At 40.9% G+C, this 25,410-nt stretch overlaps 1 protein-coding gene across 4 annotated transcripts in view; it reads right to left on the bottom strand.

Moving 5' to 3' along the window:
- CEP131 (centrosomal protein 131) overlaps positions 1-25,297 on the bottom strand; it is a 49,669-nt gene extending 24,372 nt beyond the window's left edge. For 2 of the 4 annotated variants that reach the window (XM_036756936.1, XM_036756938.1), the window contains exons 1-7: positions 24,881-25,297; positions 23,301-23,502; positions 16,655-16,749; positions 10,135-10,249; positions 9,619-9,746; positions 2,957-3,070; positions 202-360 (exon numbers count right to left, since the gene is read on the bottom strand). In XM_036756936.1, the coding sequence (XP_036612831.1) occupies positions 202-360; positions 2,957-3,070; positions 9,619-9,746; positions 10,135-10,249; positions 16,655-16,749; positions 23,301-23,486 (797 nt within the window). In that variant the 5' untranslated portion in view covers positions 23,487-23,502; positions 24,881-25,297. The remainder of the gene's footprint in view (positions 1-201; positions 361-2,956; positions 3,071-9,618; positions 9,747-10,134; positions 10,250-16,654; positions 16,750-23,300; positions 23,503-24,880) is intronic. The other 2 variants (XM_036756937.1, XM_036756939.1) reach the window with 1 other exon arrangement.
- Positions 25,298-25,410: the final 113 nt, after the last annotated feature.

Genomic DNA, 25,410 nt, shown 5'->3' with positions numbered 1-25,410 from the left:
CGCAAGGAAGGCCTGGGCCTACGGCCTTTCTGTCCACACTTCTCGCCCTTTGTCTTCCCTCCCAGTTTCTAAGACACGCTCCCTTCAGCCCTCTCCTTCTCTAATTTCCCACTGTGCTCCAGACCCGTAAGCTGCCCTTTTGACCCTGAGAGCCCTCTCCCTGTCTGCTCCCCGGGGGGCTCTGCTCCCCTCTCTGCTCACCTCTCTGCTTCCTCTTCTGTCACCTCCTTCCTTCTGAGCAGTCCTGCTGCGCCGCTGGTGTTGTTCCGTGTCACATTGTTATTACTGGACAGATTCTTCTGAGGCTTCATGAAACTGCCGCTCTCGCCGTCTTCATTGGCAGTTGCCTTGATGATATTGCTAGAGAAAAAAAGCATCGAGTGTTTTCACAGGGCTCCCTTTGCCCTAAGGAAGTTCACTGCAGCTCACACCTGCCTACAGCCAATAACTGCAGAAGGAGGAGCTTCGGCTGGCTTGCTGAGCTTTTCTACATGGCCAAGCAAAGGAGTCAAGAGAATAAATAAGACGAGTTTGCTGGAGAAAAACTAAGTGTTTTCTCATGTTAAATTTTCTCTTTCTTTGGTTATAAACATAATCATCAACAAACATTTATATATAAAAACAAGAAAGAGTATATGATACTATGAACTTGCTAGTTTTTCAAAAGCACATAAAAAATCGCTCTATTTGCATCCTTTTCCATACTTATTTTTGTTTTCATTTGCATATTTAAAATTTTTCTTTTGATTTTGTCTTGTAACTACCTACTAATTTATCTCCTCCCCCCCCCTCCCCACAAACAAAACAAAACAAACCATCTCAACACCTCAGAGACTTCAAAGGTCTCTTCTTCTGTTCTTTGATTCTAGGGGACCTCTAGATCGTTAGTTTCACTCCTTCTTGTCTCTAGTGGTGATAAGACAATATACCAATAGAGGGTTCTGTGCTGCCCAAGGTAAATCTCAAGGATTATGGTTCTCAACCACGGGAGTTTTTCCCTTACTTTTTTACTTGCCAGTCATAATGATGAGATTACAAGTAAAATAGAAAGGTAGATGAGATATATATATGGGAAAACTGTTGCTCATTCTCATTAAAAGTCCTGCTATAGATACCTATGCCCGTCAACCTTTACTTGCTGCGACCTGAAAGTGGACAGCAATGAGGCCGGGTAATTCTAAAAGCCTCTAAAAAGAAAGAAGGATAAACAGGCAGTACACTTTTTTTCCAACGACAACAATGATCCACTTCATATAACCTTTGTGAGTCATGATACAAAAACACCACTTAACCTTCAGTCTATAAGGTGGTGTCTTATACCCATGCTCCACCTAAGGCCAAAGCTTCTGAAGAGCCCAGGCAGAAAAACTCTATTTTGTATCTTCCAAAAGAGATGACAGTTGTGGTCTCCATGATGCTGATCAACAACCTTTGGGGTTGTTTTGGCTGGCAGAAGTTCCCACTGCTACTATGGTTGGAGAAGGGACTAATCTTGGAATAGGGTTCTCTTCTCTTATCAGATTTCTCCTCTCTTAGTCTGTGTTCAAAAGGGGAGTTAGGGAACAAACCCTTTTCTAAGCCTCTTTACTGACCCCTTGATGAATCCAATAAAGACCCTCATTCAGATCTTGACTGGTTACTAGTGCCTAAAAGCGTCTTAGGTGCTGCTGATCAATCTGCATCATGCATAAACTCGGTGACCAGAGTGATACAGGAAACCATCCTCAGACACTGAGTGAGGAAAGAGAGGTAAGAGGGGCACTTAGAGCCACAAGGAGATTTGAGGGGTGGTTTCCTCCTCTGGCCAAGGGGTCTGAGGGTAAGCTACTCCACTAAAGAGAAAAACCTTACTACTGGGAGGAAGGAACGAGGGAGGAATAAGAAAAGAAGGAAGAAGAGAGAACAGAATGCTGAACATGAAGAAGACCTCTTTATCCTCATGGAATATCAGTTTTAACAGAGACCTAGGAGGTCATTTAGCCCAACTTAATTAAGAATCTTTTCTAGAGAATCCCCTAGAAATGGTAATCTAGCCTTAACTCAAAGGCCTTTAATGGGGGGAATCCACCACCTCCTGAGCTAGCTCATTTTACTTTGGGACAAATCCAACTATAGGAAGATTTTTCTTAGATGGCATCTAAATCTGCCCCTCTATCCCAATGTTCCTATTTCTTCTTTCAGAACAACCCCTCCTTTCCTACGCTGGCCCTTCAAATGCTTGAAGACAATTATTATGTCTTCTTTAGGTCTCCACGGTAAACATCTGTAGTTCTTTCAACTGATCCCTGTATACGTGATCTCCAGGACCTTCACTATCCTGCTTGCTCTTTTCTGGATGCTCTCTAGTTTGTCAATGTCATTCTCAAAGCGTGGTGCTCAGAACTGAACAAAATACAGCAAGCCCACAGCGTTCTATGTTCTAGACACTTAATGCAGCCTCAGTTTGCATTAGTGACTCCTCTTGAATTTGTAAGCTACTAAAACTTCACTAAATCGTTTTCATGTAAAAAATGACTTCTTTTTAAACCCAAGTATATAAGACTTTACACATTTACCTCTATTAAATGTCATCTCATTAGATTTGGGCTATTGTTTAAGCATGTTGATATTGGCCCAAATCAAAAGAACAGTCCCTATTCCTATTTTCTATGACCATCTCTGTCTTCAGCTCTAGAAAGAAGTGGTTTGGATCTTAGTGGTTCTAACTAGAAACTATTGTTCGTTATAGTGTGTGTCTTTATGTCACTCAGTGATTACTTGGTAACATGAAGGCTGACCCTCCCTCAAAGTGGGAACCCCCTGAGAACAAAATTATCTGACTGGTTCCTCCACTACTGCTGAACTATATTTTCCCTGTGCCTGAGTTTAACCGCTGACTCCACACAGGGTTTTCTTTTCTTCCTGGCAAAATTCTCCTTGCTCTTCAGGAAGTGAAGTGGATAAGAAGAAAGCCTACTTGAGGGATGAAGCAGCCTGGTTGGAGCTCTTAGGCGGAGGAATTTTGTCTATAGTGCTGTAGTTGTTATGTACCATGGTGGTAACACAGTTGCCCACTGCTCCCTTGTTGCTCCTAACAAAAAAAAGAGAGAAACATATTACAGCTTGTTGGACCATTGACTACCTTCCATCAGTCAACACCACAGATCAGGGGTTCTTAACTAATTTTGTGTCAAGGGCTCCCCTCCTCAGAATGTTTTTAAACACACAAACTAGACAAGATCACAAAGGAAACCAATTATAATGAAATATAACTATCAAAATATATGTGTTTTTTAAAAAGTTCATTAGGTTAAGAACCCTTGACATAGACCAAGGGTCCACTGTGAGCAAAATTTTATACTAGGCACTGTGGGAGGAGAGGAGACTATGCCCAAAGAATTATCTTGTGCCTCTCCATAGTGATGTCCTAAGAGTCCTAGGTCTAAGACCACCTCGCAGGAAAGACTGCCTTTTGCTACTGAACAAATTTAAATGCCCATAAAAGCATCTAGCCCAGGCTCACAGTATATACAGAATTCTACTTTGTAGAAAATAATATTATAGGGAGGTTCCAATGCAGTGCACTCAGCTCTACCATTTAGGAATTTACAGTCTAGTTGAAAAGCTAGAATATGGACATATAAAAGAGTTTAAAATAATTATCAAGCAACATATGAACAAGTAACTATACCACAAATGGCGTACTGCAATACTATGGAGAGATCAAAGTACAGAGAGGTAAAGTCTCCCCAATCCCAGAACCTTAAGATCTCAGAGGGGGAAAGATGTCACCTAGTCCAATCACTTGCTATAGTGTAGAAAAGTCCTTTCATAGCATCCCTAAAAAAATGATTATCCATCTTGTGCTTAAAAATTACTAATGATAGGGGCACCAGCTTCCATAAGGCAGGGGGATACTTAGCATTAGACACTTCTAATTGACATAAATTCTCTCTTATATTAAACCTAAGTCTGTCTCTAGAAAGTCTATTCAGTAACCCCAGTTCTTGCCTCTGGAGCAACACGAAATCAGTCTTTTATACATGATGGCTCTTCAGATATTTAAAGACAACATGCTGCCACCTGCTGATGTGTGTATAAGTGGGTCCTGGCCAATGGATTTTTCAGGTGATAGGCCCAAGCTACAGTGACTGCAAGCTCCTCAAAAAGTTAGTGCTTGGGAGAAAAGCAAAAATTGGCCAACATAAAAAAAATGAAAAAGAACTCCCAAATGAGGAAGAGGAAATAAAGGAAATTATTAGAAACTATTTTGAATACTGATATCTTAAATAAAATGGATAGATACTTAGAAAATATCCAGATTGACAGAACAAGAAATAGAAAATTCAAATAACCCAATCTCAGGGGAAAATTTTCAGAATAAAACCATAAAGGAATGCCTAAAGAAAAAAAAATTCAGGACCAGGTCAATTTACAAGTAAATTCTATCAAACATTCAGAGGACACTTAATTTCAATATTATATATACTGCTTGCAGAAATTGGAAAAAAGACAAATATGGCCCTGATAACTAAACAAAGAGACAATTAAACAAAGAAATCTATAGATTAGGGGATCTTAACCTGGAGTGTGTGGACTTAAAAAAATAATTTGGTAACTATATTTCAATACAGTTGGTTTCTTTTGTAATCCTATATATTTTATGCATTTAAAAACATTGGGAAAGGGTCCATAAACTTTCAAGAACTCTTGCAACAAACCAACATCTCTAATGAATATTGATGCAAAAATTTTTTATGAAATATTAGAAAAAACTATAACCACATATTAAAAAGATTAGATTTATAAACAGGTCGAATTGATGCCAAGAATGCAGAGTTACTTCAATATTAGGATAACTATAAGCATAATATACCATGTTAATAACAAAAACAGTAAATATCACATAATTATATCCACTGATGGAGAAGAGGTTTTGGAAAAAATGCAATAGTACTGTATGTTAAAACCATTAAAAAGCTTAGGAGTAGAATATCTTTCTAAAACAAAGAATTAGCATCATCTATAATGAAGAAACACTAGAGGACTTCTCAATAAAACAGTAGACAAAGCAAGAATTTCTAAGAATGCCATCATTATTGTTCTAGGTCTAGAAATGCAATAAGGCAAGAAAAAATAAATTGAGAAAATAAGTATAGGCACAGAGGAAAAAAACATTGCTCTTTGCTGATAACAAGATAGTTATAAAGAACCCTAAAAGGTCAACTAAAAACCTGAAATAACTTCAGTAAAGCAGCAATATATAAAATAAACCTACAAAAATCACTAGCCTTTCTGCATATTACCAACAAAATCCAGCAGGAAGAGGCAGAAAAAAAATACCTTTCAAAATAATGAAAGAAGTATAAAATATCTAGAAATATAACTACTAAGACAAATAGGAATTGTGTGAATACAATGCAAAAACCCTCTTTACAGAAAAAAAGACAAATAATTGAAGATATTAATTGTTCCTGGTTTGGTTGTGCCAATCTAATAAAAATAACATACTACCTAAATTAACTTACAGATTTGGTGTCATAGTAATCAAATTACCAAAGGGCTACTTTATAGAAATTGAAAAAAATAATAACAAAGTTCATCTGGAGGAACAAAAGGCCAAAGACCTCGAAGGGAAATAAGGGGGGGAAAAATGGGAAGATATAGCAGTACCAGATCTCAAACTATACTATAAAGCAATAAAAATTATTTGGTACCAGTTTAAAAACAGAAAAATTGTCCAGTTGAACAGACTATACAAGATCAAGAAGCAATTGAGCATAGTTGCAAAGGAAAAGACTCCGCTATTTAATAGAAAATGCTAGGAGAGGGAGCAGAGATGGTGCAGGAGCAGGAAATACAGTAAGCTCCCCTTAAAAACTCTTCCAGACAGATCTAGAAACATACCAGACTGAATCCTCATGGGGAAATTCAAGAAAAGGTTACAGTAAGTAATTTTTCCAGCCCAATTTGGCATAGGAAAACAGAGAAGTCTGGGGACGGGGTATGATCACAAGCCTACCATGCAGAGAACTCTAGGTTGTGCACCAGGGCAACAAGGGTCCCAGCCTTATACCAGAGCACCACGACCTCATGCAATGTGCAGGAACAATTGCCAACTTGGGGCTTTTTTACTCATTCCCCATTTCTAGGTTATAGATTGGATGGACTGAGGAAGAAACCTGGACCCAGGGGTGATACTGTGGGATGGAGCAATTGCAGGCCATACGCTTCATATAAGAGAAATGAGTTCAAAAGTAAATGGCAGCAGTGTGGCTCAAACACTGAGCAGAGCAGGGTCTCCGTTCTAAATTCTAGCCCAATCTGAAGCCTACAGAGGAATAACCAGGGCAGGGATCCTAAACCAAAGGGAAGCCTACTGTTCTGTCACCATCAATCTGCAGAGCTTCCTGGCTGCCAGATAATGGCTAAAGCCAGTAGCAGTCTACTGTTGCTCAGACTCCAAACACCCAAAGTTTTTGAAGACACAAAATTATTGTAGTTAGAATTAGAAAGGAAAACATTAACTAGGGGAAAAAAATCTTTGCAGCAAATTCCTCTGATATCCAAAATATAAAGGGAAATTATTAAAATATATATATAAAAAAGAGGTTCTCCATTTCTCAAAGGATAAAAACTGGCAGTTCCAAAAGAAGGTAAGCTATCAACAACCATATGAAAAGATGATCCAAATCACTAATAAAATAAATGCACATTAAAATAACTCCAAGGTTCCACTCCAGACCCATCAGATTAACAAAGATGACAAAAACATAAGTGGCAGTTGTTGGAGAGACTGTGGGAGAAAAGGGACACAAATGCACTACTTGAGCAGGAGAACTTCGAACTTGTCCCACCACTCTGGAAGGCAATTTGAAACTAGGCCCTCACAGTCACTGAAGTATACAGAACCTGTGATTCAGGAATACTGGCTGACCATATATCCCAAAGAGATCAAAAACAAGGAAAGGACCTATTTAAACAAAAATATAGATTGCAGCATTTTTTGTCTCAGCAAAGCATTGGAAACAAAGGAGCAGCCTATCAATCAGCTGCAGAAGGACTGGACAAATTATGGTATCTGCATATAACAACATGATTATACCTTGAGAAATAACAAAAGGGTCAGATTAAAAGAATCCTTGGAATTCAAAGAAAATCTGCATGAACTGATGGAGGGTGAAATGTGTAGAAGCACAAAAACAACTTGTATAATGCAAAGGGAAACAACTGAGACAGATTTAGGAACTCTGATCAACGCAACCATCGATCATAACTCCAGAAGCTTCCCACCTGCTGGCTGGGAGGTGATGGACATACATACACCCAATATATAGATCTGTTTTGCTTGAATACATCTATTTGTTTTAAGAGATGGCTTTTAGGGGGAAGGGGGAGGAGAAACATGGGTAGATAATTATAGTGATTTTAAAAATAGAAGAGTCAAATAAACATTTTTTACAATACACAGAAAAGAACAAAAGAAAGCTCAGGAGACACAGACAAGCAGGGCAGTGTTGAAAGTGACATGTTAAATTTAGTAAATATCTTAAAAAAAACCCTGAGATGTATGTAATAGTTTTATGATATCATATAAAATCCTTTTTTCCTTTTCTTTGTATAAAATATTCATGTTTGTTGATGTTTTTCAAATGCATAATAATGAAAAAAATTTTAAATTAGTCTTTTCTTGATAAGACATTCATTCAGCTAAAGTAATTATAAATATTTCAGCACACTATATTGAAAGAGCAATGGAAACTTAATTTTTAAATACCTGAACAAAAATAATTGCTTAAACTGTTATTAGATAAAACAAAATGCAATGCATGATACATTTCAGTAGTTACAAAAATACTTGGATTTAGTAAAGCTGTGCCTTTATTTTTGTTTTCTTTTTTATTTCAGACTTAAAGGCTTTAAGCTTAAATACGCAATCAGAAAAGAAAAAGAAACATTATAAACTCAAATACTGAAACTTAAATACAAAATAAGAAAAGAAAAAAAGTATTGCCATGTGCACAATAAATGTAACAGAGGATCCAAAATATAGAGCAATAAATTTCCATTTCAAGAAAGCCTATATAATAAATACTACACATTGTGTTGAGAGCTGTCCATCTTTTCTTTGCTTCATTTTAAGTTTTCTTTTGTCTCTGCTGTGCACTTTTTACTTTGTTCTTTTTCCCCCCTTTTCCCCCCTTCCTCCTCCCCCACCCCAGTCCAGAAGGCTACAATTAAGGGAGGATACACAGATACATATATATGTGTACGTATATACATACACACATACATATTCAGATACATACATATATACATACATACATATATAGACACATACACACAAATATATATATATACACACATATATATCCTTACATACATATACTTACTTACACATACCTATACTTAGATATCTATAATCATAATATTTTTGACTAGAAAAAATCTTTACACAGACCTATTTTTCACACAGTTAACTAGAATGAAATGAATCCAACAAAACTTCAAATTATGTTGAAGGTTACTCTAAAATGACAACTGAAACTATATATTTTACTTTAAAGCAATTTATTCAGTTTTTTAGCTTGTACAGCCCGGTATTGCAAAATAAGAAGAATTTTTGAGTACTGTTAAGAATTTCAAGTTATTTCTGTTTCATATGTAGTACCTAATGGATCAAAGAAATCACAGTGAAATACCTACTTTAAAAATTTTTTTACAGATAACCATCATGTCTCCTTAGTCTTCCTTAATCCTAAATAACCTCAATTTTTCCAGTGTTCCTCCATATGATATAGTTTAAAACCCTCTCAACAACTTATCTGAATGCACTCTAGTTTACGAGTGTCCTTAAATTGTGATGCCCAAAATTATGCATAATACTTCAGATATAATTTGACTATTGCAGAATTCACTGAAGATTCTTATTTCCCATGATCAGGACTGAGCCTATGTCTCCACCAAAAAGATTATTTCACCAAGAACTTAGTGAAGTGGTTCTAGGTAACTGGAGTAGTCTTACCCCCCAAGGCTTAGTAAATGAGGAAGAATCCCCCAGGCATGGACTCCTCTCCCTCATGTCCACCTCCTCACTTCCTTCAAGTTCCAGCTAAAATACCACCTGCTATAAGAAGTTTTTACTGATCCCCCTTAATCTAGTTCCTTCCCTTCATTATTTCCAACCTGTTCTCTGTCCAGTTTGTTTGTACATGTTGTCTCCCCCATTAGATAGTGAGCTCCTGGAGGGCAGGAACCTTCTTGTGCTTTGCTTTGTATCCCCAGTGCTTAGCACATTGTTGAGGACAAAGCAGGTGCTTAGTAAAGCTTACTGATTAACTGACCGAGGTTATTTGGGAAGTTAAGTCCATGAGCCCGTAAAATCATACTTGCTCCCATGTAATGTCTATCAAGTTCAACCTCAGACTCGAGCCACACAGAATGAGAAAAATGCCTTCATTCTCCCAAGGAAAGGATGGCTTTTAAGAGTGACAGAGAACTTTCTAGAGCCCCCTCTAGCACCTAAGCTCTGCTAGGGAAATGGCAATACCTACTCCCTGAACACCACACAACACATTCTTGATTCAGCTGTTCTCCCTTGGGTGAGAGAAGTCATCTGTTTTCATGGTTTGCCCCTACCTGTTATTGGCAGTAAAATTAGGTGCCAAGGATATTGTGCCTTCTTTTTTCCTCAGACCAACTGAGGAGTCAGCTGTATTGGTGCTGCGAGCGCTGGATGGGATGGTGAACACTCTGGGCTGGTCATCCTGTTATGGAACACAGAGGCAACCTAAGTAAGAAGACAGGATTTAGATCACTAACCTCAACTCTACCTCAATTATCTGTGTAATACTTGGAACATCATCACTCCTGGGCTCAGGTTTCTCATCTACAAAACGGAGAGGGCTCTAACTGGCCCTTATGCAGTGGAGAGAGCAGCCAAACAAGCTGAAAAGTTCTTTCCAATAAGAAAGACTTGAGAAAAAGTGTTTGATGTGTATTTGCTTTCCCTTTTCTAGAGGCAGAGATGCTACATAGCAAGTTAGAGTCTTCCCCTTACCTAACATCAAGCCTTCTTGGGGAAGGGGAGGGCAGAACTAGAGGGACCAACAATTCTATTTCATCTCGGACTCAAACTCCCAAGGATCCCCTTACCAGAATGTTCCACGTGGTTCTCTTCTCAGGCGAAGTTTTGCACAGACCTGCTAGCTTCTTTCTCCCCCCAGTGCTGCTGTCAAAGAAGGTCAGGAAATCTGTGGGCTGGTCAGTGCTGGGTTCAGAGAAGGAAGAAGGGGAAAAAAAATGAACAAAGCCAGATTTCAAACACGAAATGAAATCTAACAGGGAGAGACCAAGTCACTAGCCAGAAACAGAGCTCTGTGTACTCACAGTGTTTCCTAGCTCTGATCTAGCAACCCATGCCTGGCAAGAGGCCTTAATATATGACATCTACAGGAAAATTATTTGGGGCTTTAATGGTGGTTCCCACTCTTGACTCAGGACTTCAAGCTCAGCCCCAAACTTGGCATGAAACTGGGGCTTCCCATGAAAATTTATTTTCTTGTTTTTGGTGGGCGGGAAGGACAGGGAGGATAGTGATAGATTGCTAAGAAATAAAGAAAAGAGGATTATTGGAGCCTTTTTAAACATTTGCAAAAGAGAACAGAAATCTAGCAGGGAACAGACAAACACAACCTTTTTGAAAGTTACATGTTGGAGAGGCCAAGATGGCAGTCACAGCAAGGAGTACAACAATACTCTCTCCCACACACATACACAAAAAGTACCAGATTCAATCCTGACTGGGAAAATTAAAAAAAAAATCACAGTGAGTTATTTTTCTAGCCCAAATTGGCATAGGTAGAAAGACAGTGAGGTCTATATATGGTACAAATGGGATCCAGTGTGGGACTGAGAAGGGGACTTGTGCCTAGGAGTGGTGATCTAGGCTACGGGAAGGAGAGGTTGAGGACCCTAAGGCTATAGGAGCTATAGGTTTGAGGAGCAAGTATACAAGGAGGCAGCAGCTAACCAAAGGAGCAGAGAGGGGTCTTAATTCTAGCTCAGAGCCCAGTCTGAAGCCTATAGCAGAATAATCAGAGAGGGAATCCCAGACCAAAGGGAAGCCTGCAGAAGTTTCCAGCTGCCAGATAACAGCTAAGTCCAGCAGCAGTCTATGGTTGCTCAGACCCAAGCCAGGTCAAGAATCTGCAGAGCTCAGACAAGGAAGGCAGTGACCAGACTTCTCCCTGGATCAGACCAAAATGAAAGTTTGCAAGTCCCCAGCCTGACCTCACCCTGAAATCCTAGAATAACACAACTCTTACTCAATACCTCCAAGAAAGCAGCAGCAAGATCCAAGAGGACAGAAGCACAGCCCAGAAATTCCCTCCAGCCCTAATATCAAATCTGAAGTCAGGAGGCAGGCTGGTAGAATCACCAACCAAAAAAAGAATCCCACCAAACAGTTATTATGGTGACAGGGATACTTAAAACATAAACCCCAAAGAAGAGAATGACTCTAAAACATCTACAAGCAAAGCATCAAAGAAAAAAGACAAAATGGTATAAATTCAACTTTAGCTTCCAGAATTCTTGGAAGAGATGAAATAAAATTTTACAAGATTAAAATATTTTGCAAATGAAGTGAGAGCACTAGAGGAAAAATTGGAAAAGAAATGAGATCTATGGGAAAAAATGTTGAAAAAGGAATTATTAATTTGGCACAAGAAGCACAAAACTCTACCCTAGCAACTGACTCCCTGAAAATTAGAATGGATCAAAGAAAAGATAATGATTCCATGAGACAACAAGAAATATTAAAACAAACTCAAAAGGTGGAAAAAATAGAAAGAAAATAAGGTATCTCATGGTAAAAACAGCTAACTTGGTAAAACAGAGAGATGATTTAAGAATTAGTGAACTTCCTGAAAGCCATGACCAAAGAAGCCTATGCACTATATTTGAAGAAAATTCCCCAGATCTCTTAGAACCAGAGAGCAAACTAAAAATAGAAGGAATCCACCAATCACTTTCTGAAACAAAGAGTAAAATAAAAACTGGAAGGACATTAAAGCCAATACTTCAAGCAGCCAGACACAAAAGAATTCAATTAGTAAGGGACCACAGTTGGGATCAGACAAGAATTAGCAGCCACCACTATTACAGGAGTGAAGAACTTGAAATACCATGTTCCAGAAAGAAAAATCTATAGGCTTACAATCAAGAATATGTCACCCAAGAAACACTGAGTATAGTATTTTTTGGGGGGATGGAGGACAAGGGGGAGATGGACCTTTAATGGAATAAAAGACTTCCAAGCACTCCCAATGAAAAGACCAGAGCTGCATAGAACTTTGAAATACAAATAGAGGAGTCAAGAAAAACATAAAAAAGTAAATATGGATGAGCAATCATAGGAGACTAAATAAGGATTAACTGTTTACTTTCTAATACTGAGAGATAATACAAATGTCTCTGCTAAACTCTACTGTCTGGAGTCATAGAGGGACTCTAATAAGACAGAGGACTTGGGAGGCTTTTGTTATGTTTTGATGATCTTAAAAAAAGAAAGGAAAGGGAGGGAAAAAGGAATACACAAAGTGGGAAGTGAAAAGTAGGAGAAATTATCTCACATAATCAGGGTATGAAAGGAGAAAAGTACAAACAAGGAAGAAGGGGCGGAGGGGAGCAGGCAACACTTGAATTTCACTTCCATTTTACTGGTCAAAGAAGGTGGAAATACACATACATACACACTCAGTTGGGTACAGAAATACATTTCAATCAACAGGAAACCAAGACGGAAGTGGATGAGGGGAGAGGAGCTTGCCTTGAGTTTCTCACCAGGGCAAGAATAAGTTCCAGGCCTGATCTTGTGCAGGGGGGAAAAGCAGATGCCAACTGGCATCTCCATCTCTCTCTTTCTTTTTTTTTGGAGGGGAGAAGGCAAGGCAATAGGGGTTAACTGACTTGTCCAAGGTCACACAGCTAGTAACTGTATCAAGTGTCTGAGGCCACATTTGAACTCAGGTCCTCCTGATTCCAGGGCTGGTGCTCTACTCACTGTACCACCTAGCTGCTCCCTCCCTCCCTCCCTTTCTTTCTCTTTCTCTCTTTCTCTCTCTCTCTCTCTCTCTCTCTCTCTCTCTCTCTCTCTCTCTCTCCCCCCCCTCCCTCCTTGGCATCCCCCTCACCCCCTTCCTCCATCCCATGCAAGCTCATGGATCTAGTGTGGGACTGAGAAGGAAACCTGTGCCTAGGAGTGGTCATCTAGGGGAAGGGGAGGTTGAAGGCCTTAGGTTATATACTGATTGAGGAGCAAGTATGGAAGGAAGCAGCAGCTATGTGGCTCTAACCCAAGAAGCAGAGAGGGGTCATACTTCTAGCTCATACTCCAATCTGCAGCACTGCAGCAGAATAACTAGGGCAGGAATCCCAGACCAAAGGGAAGCCTGCAGTTCTATCACTCTGAACCTCCAGAGCTTTCCAGCTGCCAAATAGTGCCTAAGTCCAGTAGCAGTCTACTGGAGCTCTAACCAGGGGCAAATCTATGGTTATACTACTCAGACCCAAATACAGATCAAGAACTAGCAGAAGGACGATAGACCAAAGTAAGGATTAATACTAAGCAAAACAAACTCTAACTATTGAAGATGGATCTTGAAGAGGGGTTGACAAGAGTTTTTTCTTTCTTTTTAATGGTGGGAGGATGGGGTGGGGGGCAGGAAGTGGTACAGAAAGAACTCAGATTCCCATTCATTAAAAATAATTTAATTTTAAAAAGTTACATGTTGAAATTATGATATACTTAAAAGGAAAAATAAGCAAAACCTGAGGCATTCACAGTTTCTTTCCATAGGAAATACTCATTTTCTTTGGTGTCTGTCAAGTTCAGAATTTTAAAAATTTGAAGAGATTTTACCATTAAGAAAAATATCCTAAGAACCTCAGGTCCCCTTTTGCTAAATCAAGTCCTGGAATATCAGTTGTCTGGTAGGAATGTTGACTAAGAGGTTAAGTTCCCCTGCTCTATTTACCTTCCATGCCTCCTTCCTAGATTGTCAGATTCTAGGATTTTATCATTCTGCAACTCCCTCAATAACTATGCAATCCAGGAAAGTAAAAAAGTTGGGATCCAATAACATAAAATAGTATGAGAATATGCTCCCTTAGCCCTCTCTACCCTATTAATAAGGATCTATTGGGAGAAAATGGAGTGACAAACACCTCAAGCATATATGAGAACCGTATGGCAAGTGAATTCTCTGCTGTTAGCCCTAAGGTGGCATTTCTCCTGGTTTGGAAAGCAGAATCAGTCAACAAAGTTGGGAAGTAAAGTCCCAGGAGTGTTAAGGCACGGTGATCATTTCTTGGCCCCTCATTACTAATAATTCTTATAAACTCTCCTTACATCCCAACCAACAAAAGAACAAGACCGCCATTCTAAAAGTAAATAGATATTGGATATTTTCTTGAGATCTCGTATTTGGAGGCCAGAAAGTTGCTTGTCCCAGGCTCTTAATACAAATATTTAGTGTGTGAGGTGAGCAGTTATATATTTTGGGGAAATACTCTAGCAACCTGCCTCATCACCCAGAAAGCAAAAATCACAAAACAACAAGGCCAAATGTTCCCTGGGTAGTACAGAGAATGGTCCCCGATGAGAGGGAAACTACTTCCAAGTGCCTTCACTAATAACTTATGTTTATATAGAACTTTAAGTTACAAACCATTTCCACATACATCAGCTCATCTGATTGTTATAACAATCTTGTGTCATGGCACAAACAAGATCATAGTTTTGTTTATCAGGCAGAGGGAGCTGCACAGCCAGGGAATCCACTCCCCTTTCAGAGTAATGATCTGGAAGTGACAGTGAATATAATGACATAGCTCTACAAGTACAGATACAAAGGACAAGAAGCAAGTTTTAGCCAGGTCATAAACAGGGAGAGGGAGGGGAGGGGTCTTCAAGGACACATTTGGAGCTTACCCTGGGAGGCCACAGTACTGGAAATGGCATTGAACAGAAGAGGGGTTTGGGGACACATTATATAATTCAGCTACCCAGATGCGATAAGAGCACCTGCATGACTTCATTCGTGGGAGTGAATGGGAGTGAGGAAGACAGTCATGTCTGAAAAAGAGGGTCCAAACTCTTAAAAGGCAACATTTATGGGAAGGAAGAGAAAGGCCATGGCCTTGGGCATCTGGAAAACAAAACAAAACAGTTCTGTAACAACAGAATTTTATTTCTTCAGCCCCTTCTAATTTTTAATATAAGAAAAACTTAAGACTATGGTCAGCACACAGAACACAAAGCAATACAATAGATGAGAAAGCAAGTAAGGAAGATTTGAGGTAAAAGAACATTCTTTTTCTTACTATACTTGTAAGGGAGGTAACAGAAGTACTGTTACACCCATTTTAAATAAGAGAAAACTGAGGCTCAGAGCAGGTAAGTAACCTATCCAAAGCCACATGAACTTAAACCAAGGCTTGTCCCTCTACAACACGCACGGAATGTCCTTGTCCAGGCCCAGGGCCTCACCAGGCCTGACCTGGTTGGCTTGGTCTTGCTATCACAGAGCTCCAAAGGACTATGTTTTCCAGAGCCTGAAATCTCTTGAACCTCAGATGTCTCTGCCTTGTAATGGGGCAAGAGGCAGCTCCTTCCCTCTCTCCCTAGAGGAAAACTCTAATCCTTGGCCCCTAGCCTAGAATTTAATTCTCTATAGAAGCCACTGTTCCTCACACAAAAGAATTCCCTTGGCTTTTGTAAACAATGCATTCCTGAAAAGGGGTGACAGGAAGAAGAAAGACCCCTTTCCAAACTAAAGAGAAGCTTTAAGAAAAGAACACAAGAAGGGTTCATCAGTCAATCTCCAGTTCATTTGGATGAATAGGCAGCTTTTCCTAACCAAAAAAAATTAGAAGAATTTTAACTGGCTTCCTTTCCCAATTCTTCTCTCAGAGATTAGAATATGAAAAGAGAGTGAGACTACTACTGCCTTCTGGAATACTTTTTCCATAGCAGAACTGCCAGCCCATAAAGCAAGAAAATCAGAGAGGACCAAGGGTCAGTACAGGTAAGGGCTGCTTATGAAGAGAAACCCAACACAGTCCAGAATGGAGCCCCAAACAACTCAGAACACATAAACATCACTGATTATGGGTCACCGCTTCTTTTTTTCTCAAAAGCCAACAATTGCCTAGATCCATCCCTGGAAGAGACAGGAGAGAACATCAAGTCTGGAACACTTTCAAAGCAGAGTGACCCTTGACTATTGCATTCTTCCACTGCTACCCCTTCCCACCCCCATCCTCTCCCATTGTTTTTTTTTTTTTGAAAGACATAAGACAGCAAGGAAGAAAAAAAATGCCCTAGCCCCCCAAACATCTGTTGCTCTTTTTCACCTTGCAGAATGAAGACAAGTCAACCCTCAGCCCTGCTGCCTCTCCCTCACAGAGGGAAAAAAGCCCAGCCAACAGTCTGAAGGGATGGTATTGCCTCAACCGCGAAATGGTGTTGGGAGCCCTGACATTATTTCAGGACATAACACTGAAGTAAGTACTCTTTCCTTTCTGAGGTTTGATGGAATTCCCTGGGGAGATGGGGAAGACTATTCTAAAAAAATAAGGGCTGAACTGGGGAGAAAGCCAAGATGATTACCTGAGGGTTCCATTCAACTGCTGATTGACTTGGGTTGTGCTGTTGGATCTTCGAAGGTTATTGATAGCTCTGGAACTCCCTAGTCCTGTACTCTCCTGAAAAAAAAATGAAGCAAGCAACAAGTATTTATTGAGCATCTACTAAGCATCTAGCAGATCCTGGAGTGATACAACTATACATACCTGACTGGAAACTTTTATAATCTGATTGGGAAGCACATACAAAAAAGGTAGGAAACAACATATGATATGTACAAATATAATTAAGTGGTAAATCATGTTGTATGAACTATCAATGCTAAAGAAATTCACAGAATGGAAGAGGTCAAACTAGGTTAGAACAGTTTTTGTGAAAAGCTTGAGCTGAATCTTAAACACCAGGTAGGATTTATGCCGGGATTGGGGAATAACATGAGCAACAGCAGAGAAGAAAGTACAAACATGATATGTCTGTGGAACAGGACAGAAGACACATGTTGGAGAAGAATAGGAAATGCAGTTAGTTAGGTAGGGTGGGTTCAGATTAGGAAGGGCCTAAACGTCAGACAGAAGAGTTTAGATTTAAGGCACCAGGTATATAAAAGTTTTGAGCAGAGGAGTGATATGATGAAAATAATACACAAGGAAGATTGGTCAAACATCATTACGTAGAATGAATTAGATGAAGGGAAAACTGGAGTGGTGAATGGAGAGGAGGGTCAGCCAGTACACCATGGCAATAGTCAAGGGATGAAGGTCTGAATTAAAGTGGTGCCAGCACAACTTGAGAGGAGGGGGTGAATGTTAGAAACAGTTCTTAGGAAAAAGAAGTTGCCCTTGGTAACTTTTAGATAAAGGATAGAAGAAAGGACATGAGTCAAAGGTAACTCTGTTTTCAAGTCCAGGTAATAGTCCTATGGTGATGTCACTGACAGAGAATCCGGCAAGGAAAGCCTTCTGGAAGGTCAGGGAGGAGTACAAGGATGACTTTGACTTAGAAATGTGAAACAGGCAGCTAGAGATATGAAACTAAGGAACGGAAGCTTGCAAGGTTTACAGGTCAGAACTTGACATAAATATTGGGAGGCACTAGCATAGAGGTAATTGTTGGAGTGATAAAAACAGATGGAGTCACATAACAATTTATAGTGCTTTACTGATTTTTACTGTCATCAATGCCCTTTCAGATGAGAATTTTACCAAGAAAAATCAAAGCTATTTACCATGAACTCCATCATCTCTCCTTCTCATATTCCTCAATGTAATCCCCAACAATCCCCTCCTTTATTCCAATATCTGATTAAAAGGTGACCCTTATCCTCAAAAAGAAAAACCCCTCTACATGTACCTTCGATCCCATCCCTTCCTAGCTTCTGCATATTGCCCCCACCATGAACTCTGTTCTTCTTTACTCTTCGATTCCATACCACCAGTTCCTAGGTCCTTCTCTACTATCTATAAGCACAACAAAGTCCTCTCTGTCCTAAAAAATTCTCACTATAGCCTACCATCCTCTCAAGCTATCATACTACTTCTCCTCCATTTCTCAAAGTCCTTGAAAAGGATCTCTACACTTGATATTTCATCAGTCAACTGAAACTGTTCTCTAAAGTTACTAATGACCTCCTAATTGCCAAATTTGACAGCCTTTTCTCTTTTTCCCTGTTTTCTGAACACTCTGCAGCCACTGTTTACTATCCGTCTCCTTTCTGGGTTTTCACGATACTGCTGTTTCTCGGTTCTCCTACCACTGGATGACTACATGTTCTCCTTTGCTGGGGCATCATGCATATCTGGCTCCCTAACTGTGGGTGTCCCCCAAGACTTTGTCCTGGGCCTTCTTGTATTCTCACACTACATTCTCATTTGGTGGCCTCATCACAGTTCCCATGGGTTCAATGATCACCTCCATGCAAATGACTCATCAATCTATATATTCAGCTCTGGTTTCTCTCTCACATCTCCAAATGTCTTTTGGGTATTATGTACTAGATATCCCATAGATACCACAAATTCCACACATCCAGAACAAACCTGTTATCTTTCCCCCAAAACCTACTCCATTTCCAAACTTCCATCTTTTTGCCCAGGGCCTCACTATTCTTTCAGTCACTCAGTTTCAAGACATCAGTATCATCTTCAACTCCTCACTCTCATCCCACAAATCCAATTAGATGCCAAATCTTGTTTTTCTATCTCTATAACATCTCTTGGACCTGTAGCCTTCTCTCCATTCAGTTATTCCTTCTCCCCCGACTCTGCACCTCTTGCTTGGACTACTGCAATCCACTCTTAACTAGTTTTCCTGGTTCAAGTTTCTTTGCACTTTGATCCATCCTCCACATAGCTACCAAAACACAGATCTGACCGTGTCACCCCCCGCCCCCCACTCAACAAACTCCAGTGGCTCCCTAATCTCTAGGATCAAATGTAAACTCCTTTGGGGGACATTGAAAATTCTTCACAACCTGACCCCAAGATACTCTTCCAGCCTATTACACACTGTCCAGCCAAAGGGTCTTCTTGCTGTTCTTCTCTGCCTCTGTGCCTCTGCACAAGCTATCTTCCATGGCTACAATGTCCTCCCTCATCTTCACCTCATGAAATCCCTGGTTTCCTTCAAAAATTAACCACCTTCTGTATGTGATCTTTCCTAGTTTTCCCAGGGACTATTACCTTCCCCACACAGGATATCTTGGAACTACTTTGTATGTACCATTAGATGAAGAGGGCAGGGACCGTTTGACATTTTGTCTTTGTATCTCTCCAGCATCTAGCATGCAGTTGGCCCTTAATAAAGCCTAGTGATTGATCATTGTTTTAAAGACTATTAAAATGAGGCTCAGATAGAATAACTTTTTCCATGTTATACCAAGTTACAAATCAGGTCATAAACTTAATTAAAACTTCTGACTCCAAGCCAAGCACTCCTTCCTAAGTGACTCTCAAATGATTATTATCATGATTCTAAGAGACAGAAGTGTTACATGATTTGAAGCCAAGGAAATACCGGTATTTTTAAAAATGGGCTTTTGAAGCAGGGAGTTGCTTGGAAAACAATTTACGTGCTTAGGAAATTTCCCAAGTATAATCCAGCCTTCTCTCCCAGTCAATTCTGGGTCCAGCTCATTGTTCGAGTGCAGTACCTGTCTGGGTCAGATGTACTGATTCAATGGGACAAAATGAATAATGGGCAACCTATCCAAATGCATGCCACAGTCATGACAACATAAATCCTTTATCCACTTAGTTTTTCCTATGTGGATTGAAAGGCTAACCAATTTTGAATGGCAGTGGCTTTTAGATTACAGAGGAAGCCCTGTAATGTTCTAGGCTTTAATTTATTTAGAGCAACGTCATGTCCACACGAGAGTATTTGGAAAATGTCACAATCTATTGGGAATCCCTCTTCTATTTGGATTTAGCAAAAGATTTCCTCCGTGTCACTGACTGGCACTGAACAGAAGTCTCCTGACCTTGACTGATATTGAACAAAAATATCTTTGTAACTGTAGTTATAAAGGAATCTTAGGCAATCAAGACTACAGGCAGCCCAAAGGGCAATGGGGAGGTACACAGCAGATGCTTGCATGAGAGAAGTGGAGTAATGACAACAGTATCTCATAGTTATATATGCTATTTTGAGATTTGCTAAGCATTTTCTTTAACAATGTTGCACAAGCATCAACTCCATTTTATATGTGAGGGAACCAAGGCTCTGAGGGGCTGAGTGCTTACCCTACTATTATGAGGCCTTCCCTTGGAGAATGCTCTCCATTTGTACTGTCTATCTCTTGAATGCACATGGTTAGCTGCACTTCATTTCCTCCATTAGAATGACAGGAACCGTGTTTTTCCCCAATACAGTGGGAGACTGAGGCAAGAGCTGAACCCAGGATTCCCGAGGCCAAAGCCAAAACTCCCTGCATATCATTATTCCAAGTAGGACAAGAAAAGCCAATCCAGGCATGGAGCAGGAGCAAGGGAGGGATAGCCAGATAGCTTTCTATCAGCTTTCTATGGTGTTGCACTAATAACCACTAACTGTGATTAAGAGAAGACTTTTAGATGGATACATAAATCCTCCATGGATGATTTATGAAATGACGCAGTGGACAGGAATCATAAAGGATAAGGTATGAACGGCGCATGGATGGAGGGCATATTCACACTGATGAGACCACAGATGGATCAAAACATCCTAAGCCAACAAAGTTCCATGCAAGGCCCTCTTGTCTCCATTTTTTACCTTAGGTCACCTCATCGACTCCTGTAAGTATCTCTTAAGAGATGTATCCAAATCTATATGCCCATTCCTAGTTATGCCTCAAAGTCCAGCCCACATTTCCAACTACCTGCTAGATATTTTTATCTTGATGTCCTACTAGTCCCTCAAACTTAGTGTATCTAAAACTGAAAACACAAGGATGTACCCCCAAACCTGACCCTGCTCCTAACTTTTCTATTTCATTAAATGCTACTAACATTCCCTCAGTCTCCCAGGCCTATAATCTTATAGTCATATTTGAATCTTCTATCTCCCTAACCCCACACAGCTAATCAGGTGCCAAATCCTGTCACTTTTAACTCTAAAATCACTCTCATAGCCATTCACTCCTCTCACCATCGCCCTGTTTTAGGTTCCTGTCTCTTCTCGACCAGACCATGTGAAAGGTTCCTAACTGGCCTTTTGGTTTCCAATCTACACCCCCTCTCCAAGCTCCTCCCCTCACCATCGGAATAATATCCTAATGCACAGCTATGACCACATCGTTCCTTTGCCCAAAATCATCCAGTGGTTCCTCACTAAAACAGTATAAATCCCCAGGCTTACAATTATGTGTTCCCAATGACCTGGCTTGGCTCGGCTCAGCTCCTATTACTCCCCTTCAGAGATTATTCGACATTCCCATCAAGGTGGACTCCTTCTTTTCTGCTATCGTTGTTACTGTGGACAGTACATTCAAGTGCAGTGCCACCCCCCCCCCCCCTCCTTTTTTAGAAGACTCCTTTCCCAAGCAATGGATAGTGCTGGGCTTGGATCAGGAAGACCAGAATTTGAATCTTGCCTCTGATATTAACTGTGTGACCTGGGGCAGATCACCTACCGTCTCTTAGGCTGTTTCCTTATCTGTAAATGAGGATAGTAATAGCACCAACTTCACAGAACAGTTGTAAGGGCCAAATGAGACAATATATGTAAAGGCTTTGGCAAACCTTAAAGTGCTACATAATTGCTAGCTATTATTACTATTATAGGAAACTTTCGTATTGAGTGTGGTTTACAATCTTCCTTTTGGTTTTATGTGTTGAGTTAACAGTTTTCTTTCAAGCATTGCAGCTGTGGCTCCGGTCAAGGACATTCTCAAAATATTTATTAGTATCCAAGCCGAGCAGATTGTACGTACTAAGATAACTGCCACTTCCCAATGTCACTGACCAAATATAATTTTTAGTTTAATTACAACGGCCAATCTATCACAAGTTCCCCCAGACAACAGGTACCTATATCTGAGGCCACTGAGGATCTGGGGCCCATCATGAGTACAGAAACTGTGGTCCACCCTAGGCTCCGGCCAATGAGCACTCATAAATCTTTAAGAACAATTGAAGAACAAAGGCCTCACTGATTGAGGGTGGGGGGAGGGGCAGATGGCAAAGGAGAGCAATGTGAAATAAGATGTGGTCCTTACTGTCAAAGAGCTTACAATAACTATGATATAGTTATTAATTTTAAATAACTATAACGTAAAAACAGAATATAATTACCTAAGATATACCCTTGAAGGGCTATGATAATTCATAGGCAGAAGACCCTTCTGGCTAGAGGAATCAGGGAAGACTTTATGAAAGAGGTGGCATTTAAACTAAACCTTGAAAAATAGGCACAATTTGAAGAGAGAGGCAGGGCAGAGATGGTATCAGCAAAGAGGTAGGAAAACTTAAGGCATTTTGGGGGGAGAGTAGTATAAACTGGCTAGAAAATGCCTTAGAAGCACGAATTTTATTTAGTAGTAAAACAGAATGGTTGAAGGGCTCGGAGCAGTAAAGTAACATTCAAGGTTAGAATCCCCCCAAAATTAAAACTCCTTACAATTTATAGATCTGGAAGGATTAGCTCAGTTGTTCGGAGGATGCGGCTAATAATGCCAAGTTCATAGGCTCAATCCCAACATGTGACAGCTAAGTTTTGTACAGACTGTTCAATGACCACTGACTGAAAACCTAAGCCCAGTTAACCACCCTGTAAATACGTACCCTTGGTTGGGGAAGTGAGGATGGGGGTGTGGGGGTGTGTGAAAACAAACAAATGAGAATGGATGATTCAGCACCATCCATAGCTCTTATGGAAAATGAAATAGACAATGCAAAGTTGACGTAGATCTCGATAAATTTACAACATTTGTAAGCTGACTGTTTTGTATGCATTGATATGCATTAAACACCGGATCAATTTATGTGCCACAAGGGAGCAAAAGTTATTATAATGCTTAGGGGTGGGAAGGGTCCCATATCACCTAATCTGAAAATTACCCTATTCTACCAAACACTCAGATTTTAAACAACCAAATGAATGTCAATATATGCCTGGTTTTGAAAAATCTCTCTACTTAGTTTAATGTCGGAGGGAGTATCCTGTAAGACATTCTATAGCTTTGGACACTCACCAGGGCATTCCTTCTAGGTTTATTTTCAGTGATAACAGAGACAGACCGGGCAATGGGCTTTGCAGGGGATGCACTGTTAGGACGTCGGGAAACAAGCAGGGGAAGACCTGTCAAGCTCAGTTCCATTCCTTCTAGGTTGTCTTCTGGATAGCAGGCAGGGTTACTGGAGGCCCGGGTACTTTTCATTGTGATCAGAGCTGACCTAAAGCAAGAAAACAGATACAAGGAATCACCAGGAAAGAAAAATTTTCCTTTCTGTTCTTCTTCCTCCACTAAAGATAGTTACTACTCCAGGAAAATGTTATCTGGCTCTGACTTAAAAGAGCCCAGTAACACTAACGTCTATATTCTAGAGGCACAAACTTCTATAGCGGACGTGCATTTCTTGTGAGCCAAAATGAAGCCATTTGGTTCCCCATTTCAATTCAATAAGTATTTACAAAGTGCTTGCTATGTGTATAGCACTGCTAAGTCCCTCAATCCTAACACTTAGATAGGGACAGGACACTTTGCCTTTTATGAGGCAACAATTCTGCTCCCATTTGCCTAAGTCTTAGCTTCATGTTTCAAGGCATCAGAAGTTACTGCTTTCATCAGACAAAGCATGTAGTCTTTCAGTTGTTTCCTGCTGTGCCGTAAAATTTAATAAGGATATAGGCAACGTCAGGTCCAGACTAAGGTTCTCTCTATAGCTTTTCCGAACACCTTTGTGATTTGCTGGGCTCTTGGATGGTAGCATAAACACTACCCTCACTATGGAAACCACCCTACCAGTTTCTTTATACTGCAGGGAAGCCACAGATCCTATTGAGGCTCAACAGGTGATGGAGGAGGAAGAAGGGGGAAGAGAGGGAGGAAAAGAAACCAACAACAAAAATACTAAAAATTGGTTTTCAAAAAGCTCCAAATCTTTCTTTCACCTTAGGGAAAAGACTCTTTTGCCCACTGCTGTTTTTTTTTCCCCTGATCCCTCTTTTGGGTGTGGAAACATGTTATATACACAGTAAGTCAAAATCAAGTCAAGAAGCATGTATTAAGGGCCTGCTATGTGCTCTGCTAAGGGCCATAATGGTAATAGCTACCATTCACATAGACATTAGTGTTTGCAAATCGCATTACCCACGTTATCTCATCCTAACTAACATGTCCTAGGAAAATAACAGTCTGGAAATCTTTCACTGTTGAGCAAAAGGGAGGAGAGCTGTGCAGGTCAAAATACAGACCAAGACCAGGGCACACGAATGAAATAAATCATTGGTCTGTCGCCTGCCCATCACTAAGGCATACCTACTGAGACCAAAGGCGAGGGTTATCTTTTCATTTTAATTTTCTTTTCTTTCTTCCATGCAATTGGCTCCACGAGCCACCTTTCCCTCCACCCTTCAAGATCTTTAGCTTGCCCAACCTGTGGCTATTTCACATCCTTTTAAGAGATTTTTTAAAATATCGCCCCCCCCAAAGGGGGGGGTTATCAGCCACGTACACCACGCCCTCACCCTAGGAGACGGGGGTCTCATCCTTTCCTCCCCTACCCCCTCCCCCCCACCTCCTAGCACCTCTGGATCCCGAGGAGCCCTTACCTGCTGAGCTCCGCGGCGGTGCAGGAGTCCAGGGACGGGGAGGAGAAGAAAGGACACCCTTTCCCCTCCTCGGGTGTAGGGGGGTAGGGGCCGGAGGAGCGTGACCGACCCGACCCCCACGTCCCTCTTCTTCCCCTCGACCCCAGGGGAGCCCGCCCGCGGTCAGGCTCCACGGCCCCAGGCCGGGCCCGGGGGGCGCCCTCCAAGGGAGGTCGAGTCCAGCCGGCGCGGGGCCCGGCCTTCCCGCTGCAGTGTCCCCTGGCGCCCGTCACAAGCCGCCGCTCCCCGCCGAGGAGCCCCCCGGAAACAATGAAGCGGGGCGGGCGACGGGTAACGGGGGCGACAGGCCAGCGGAGGAGGTGGGAGGAAGAGGAGAGAGTAGCGCTGGCAGCTAGCAACCCGCCTGGCACCACCCACCGCGTCAGGCCCCCCGAGGCCCGCCCTCCCTCTCCTCTCTCCCTTCCGATTGGCTGAGGCCTGGGCCCGGCTCTGGAGATCGCAGGAATTCACTGGACCGCTCTGCCGTCCAT

This window comes from Trichosurus vulpecula, chromosome 4 (genome assembly GCF_011100635.1).
Source record: "Trichosurus vulpecula isolate mTriVul1 chromosome 4, mTriVul1.pri, whole genome shotgun sequence".
NCBI classification, from domain to species: Eukaryota; Metazoa; Chordata; class Mammalia; order Diprotodontia; family Phalangeridae; genus Trichosurus; species Trichosurus vulpecula.
This window is presented reverse-complemented; position numbering and strand designations above follow the sequence as displayed.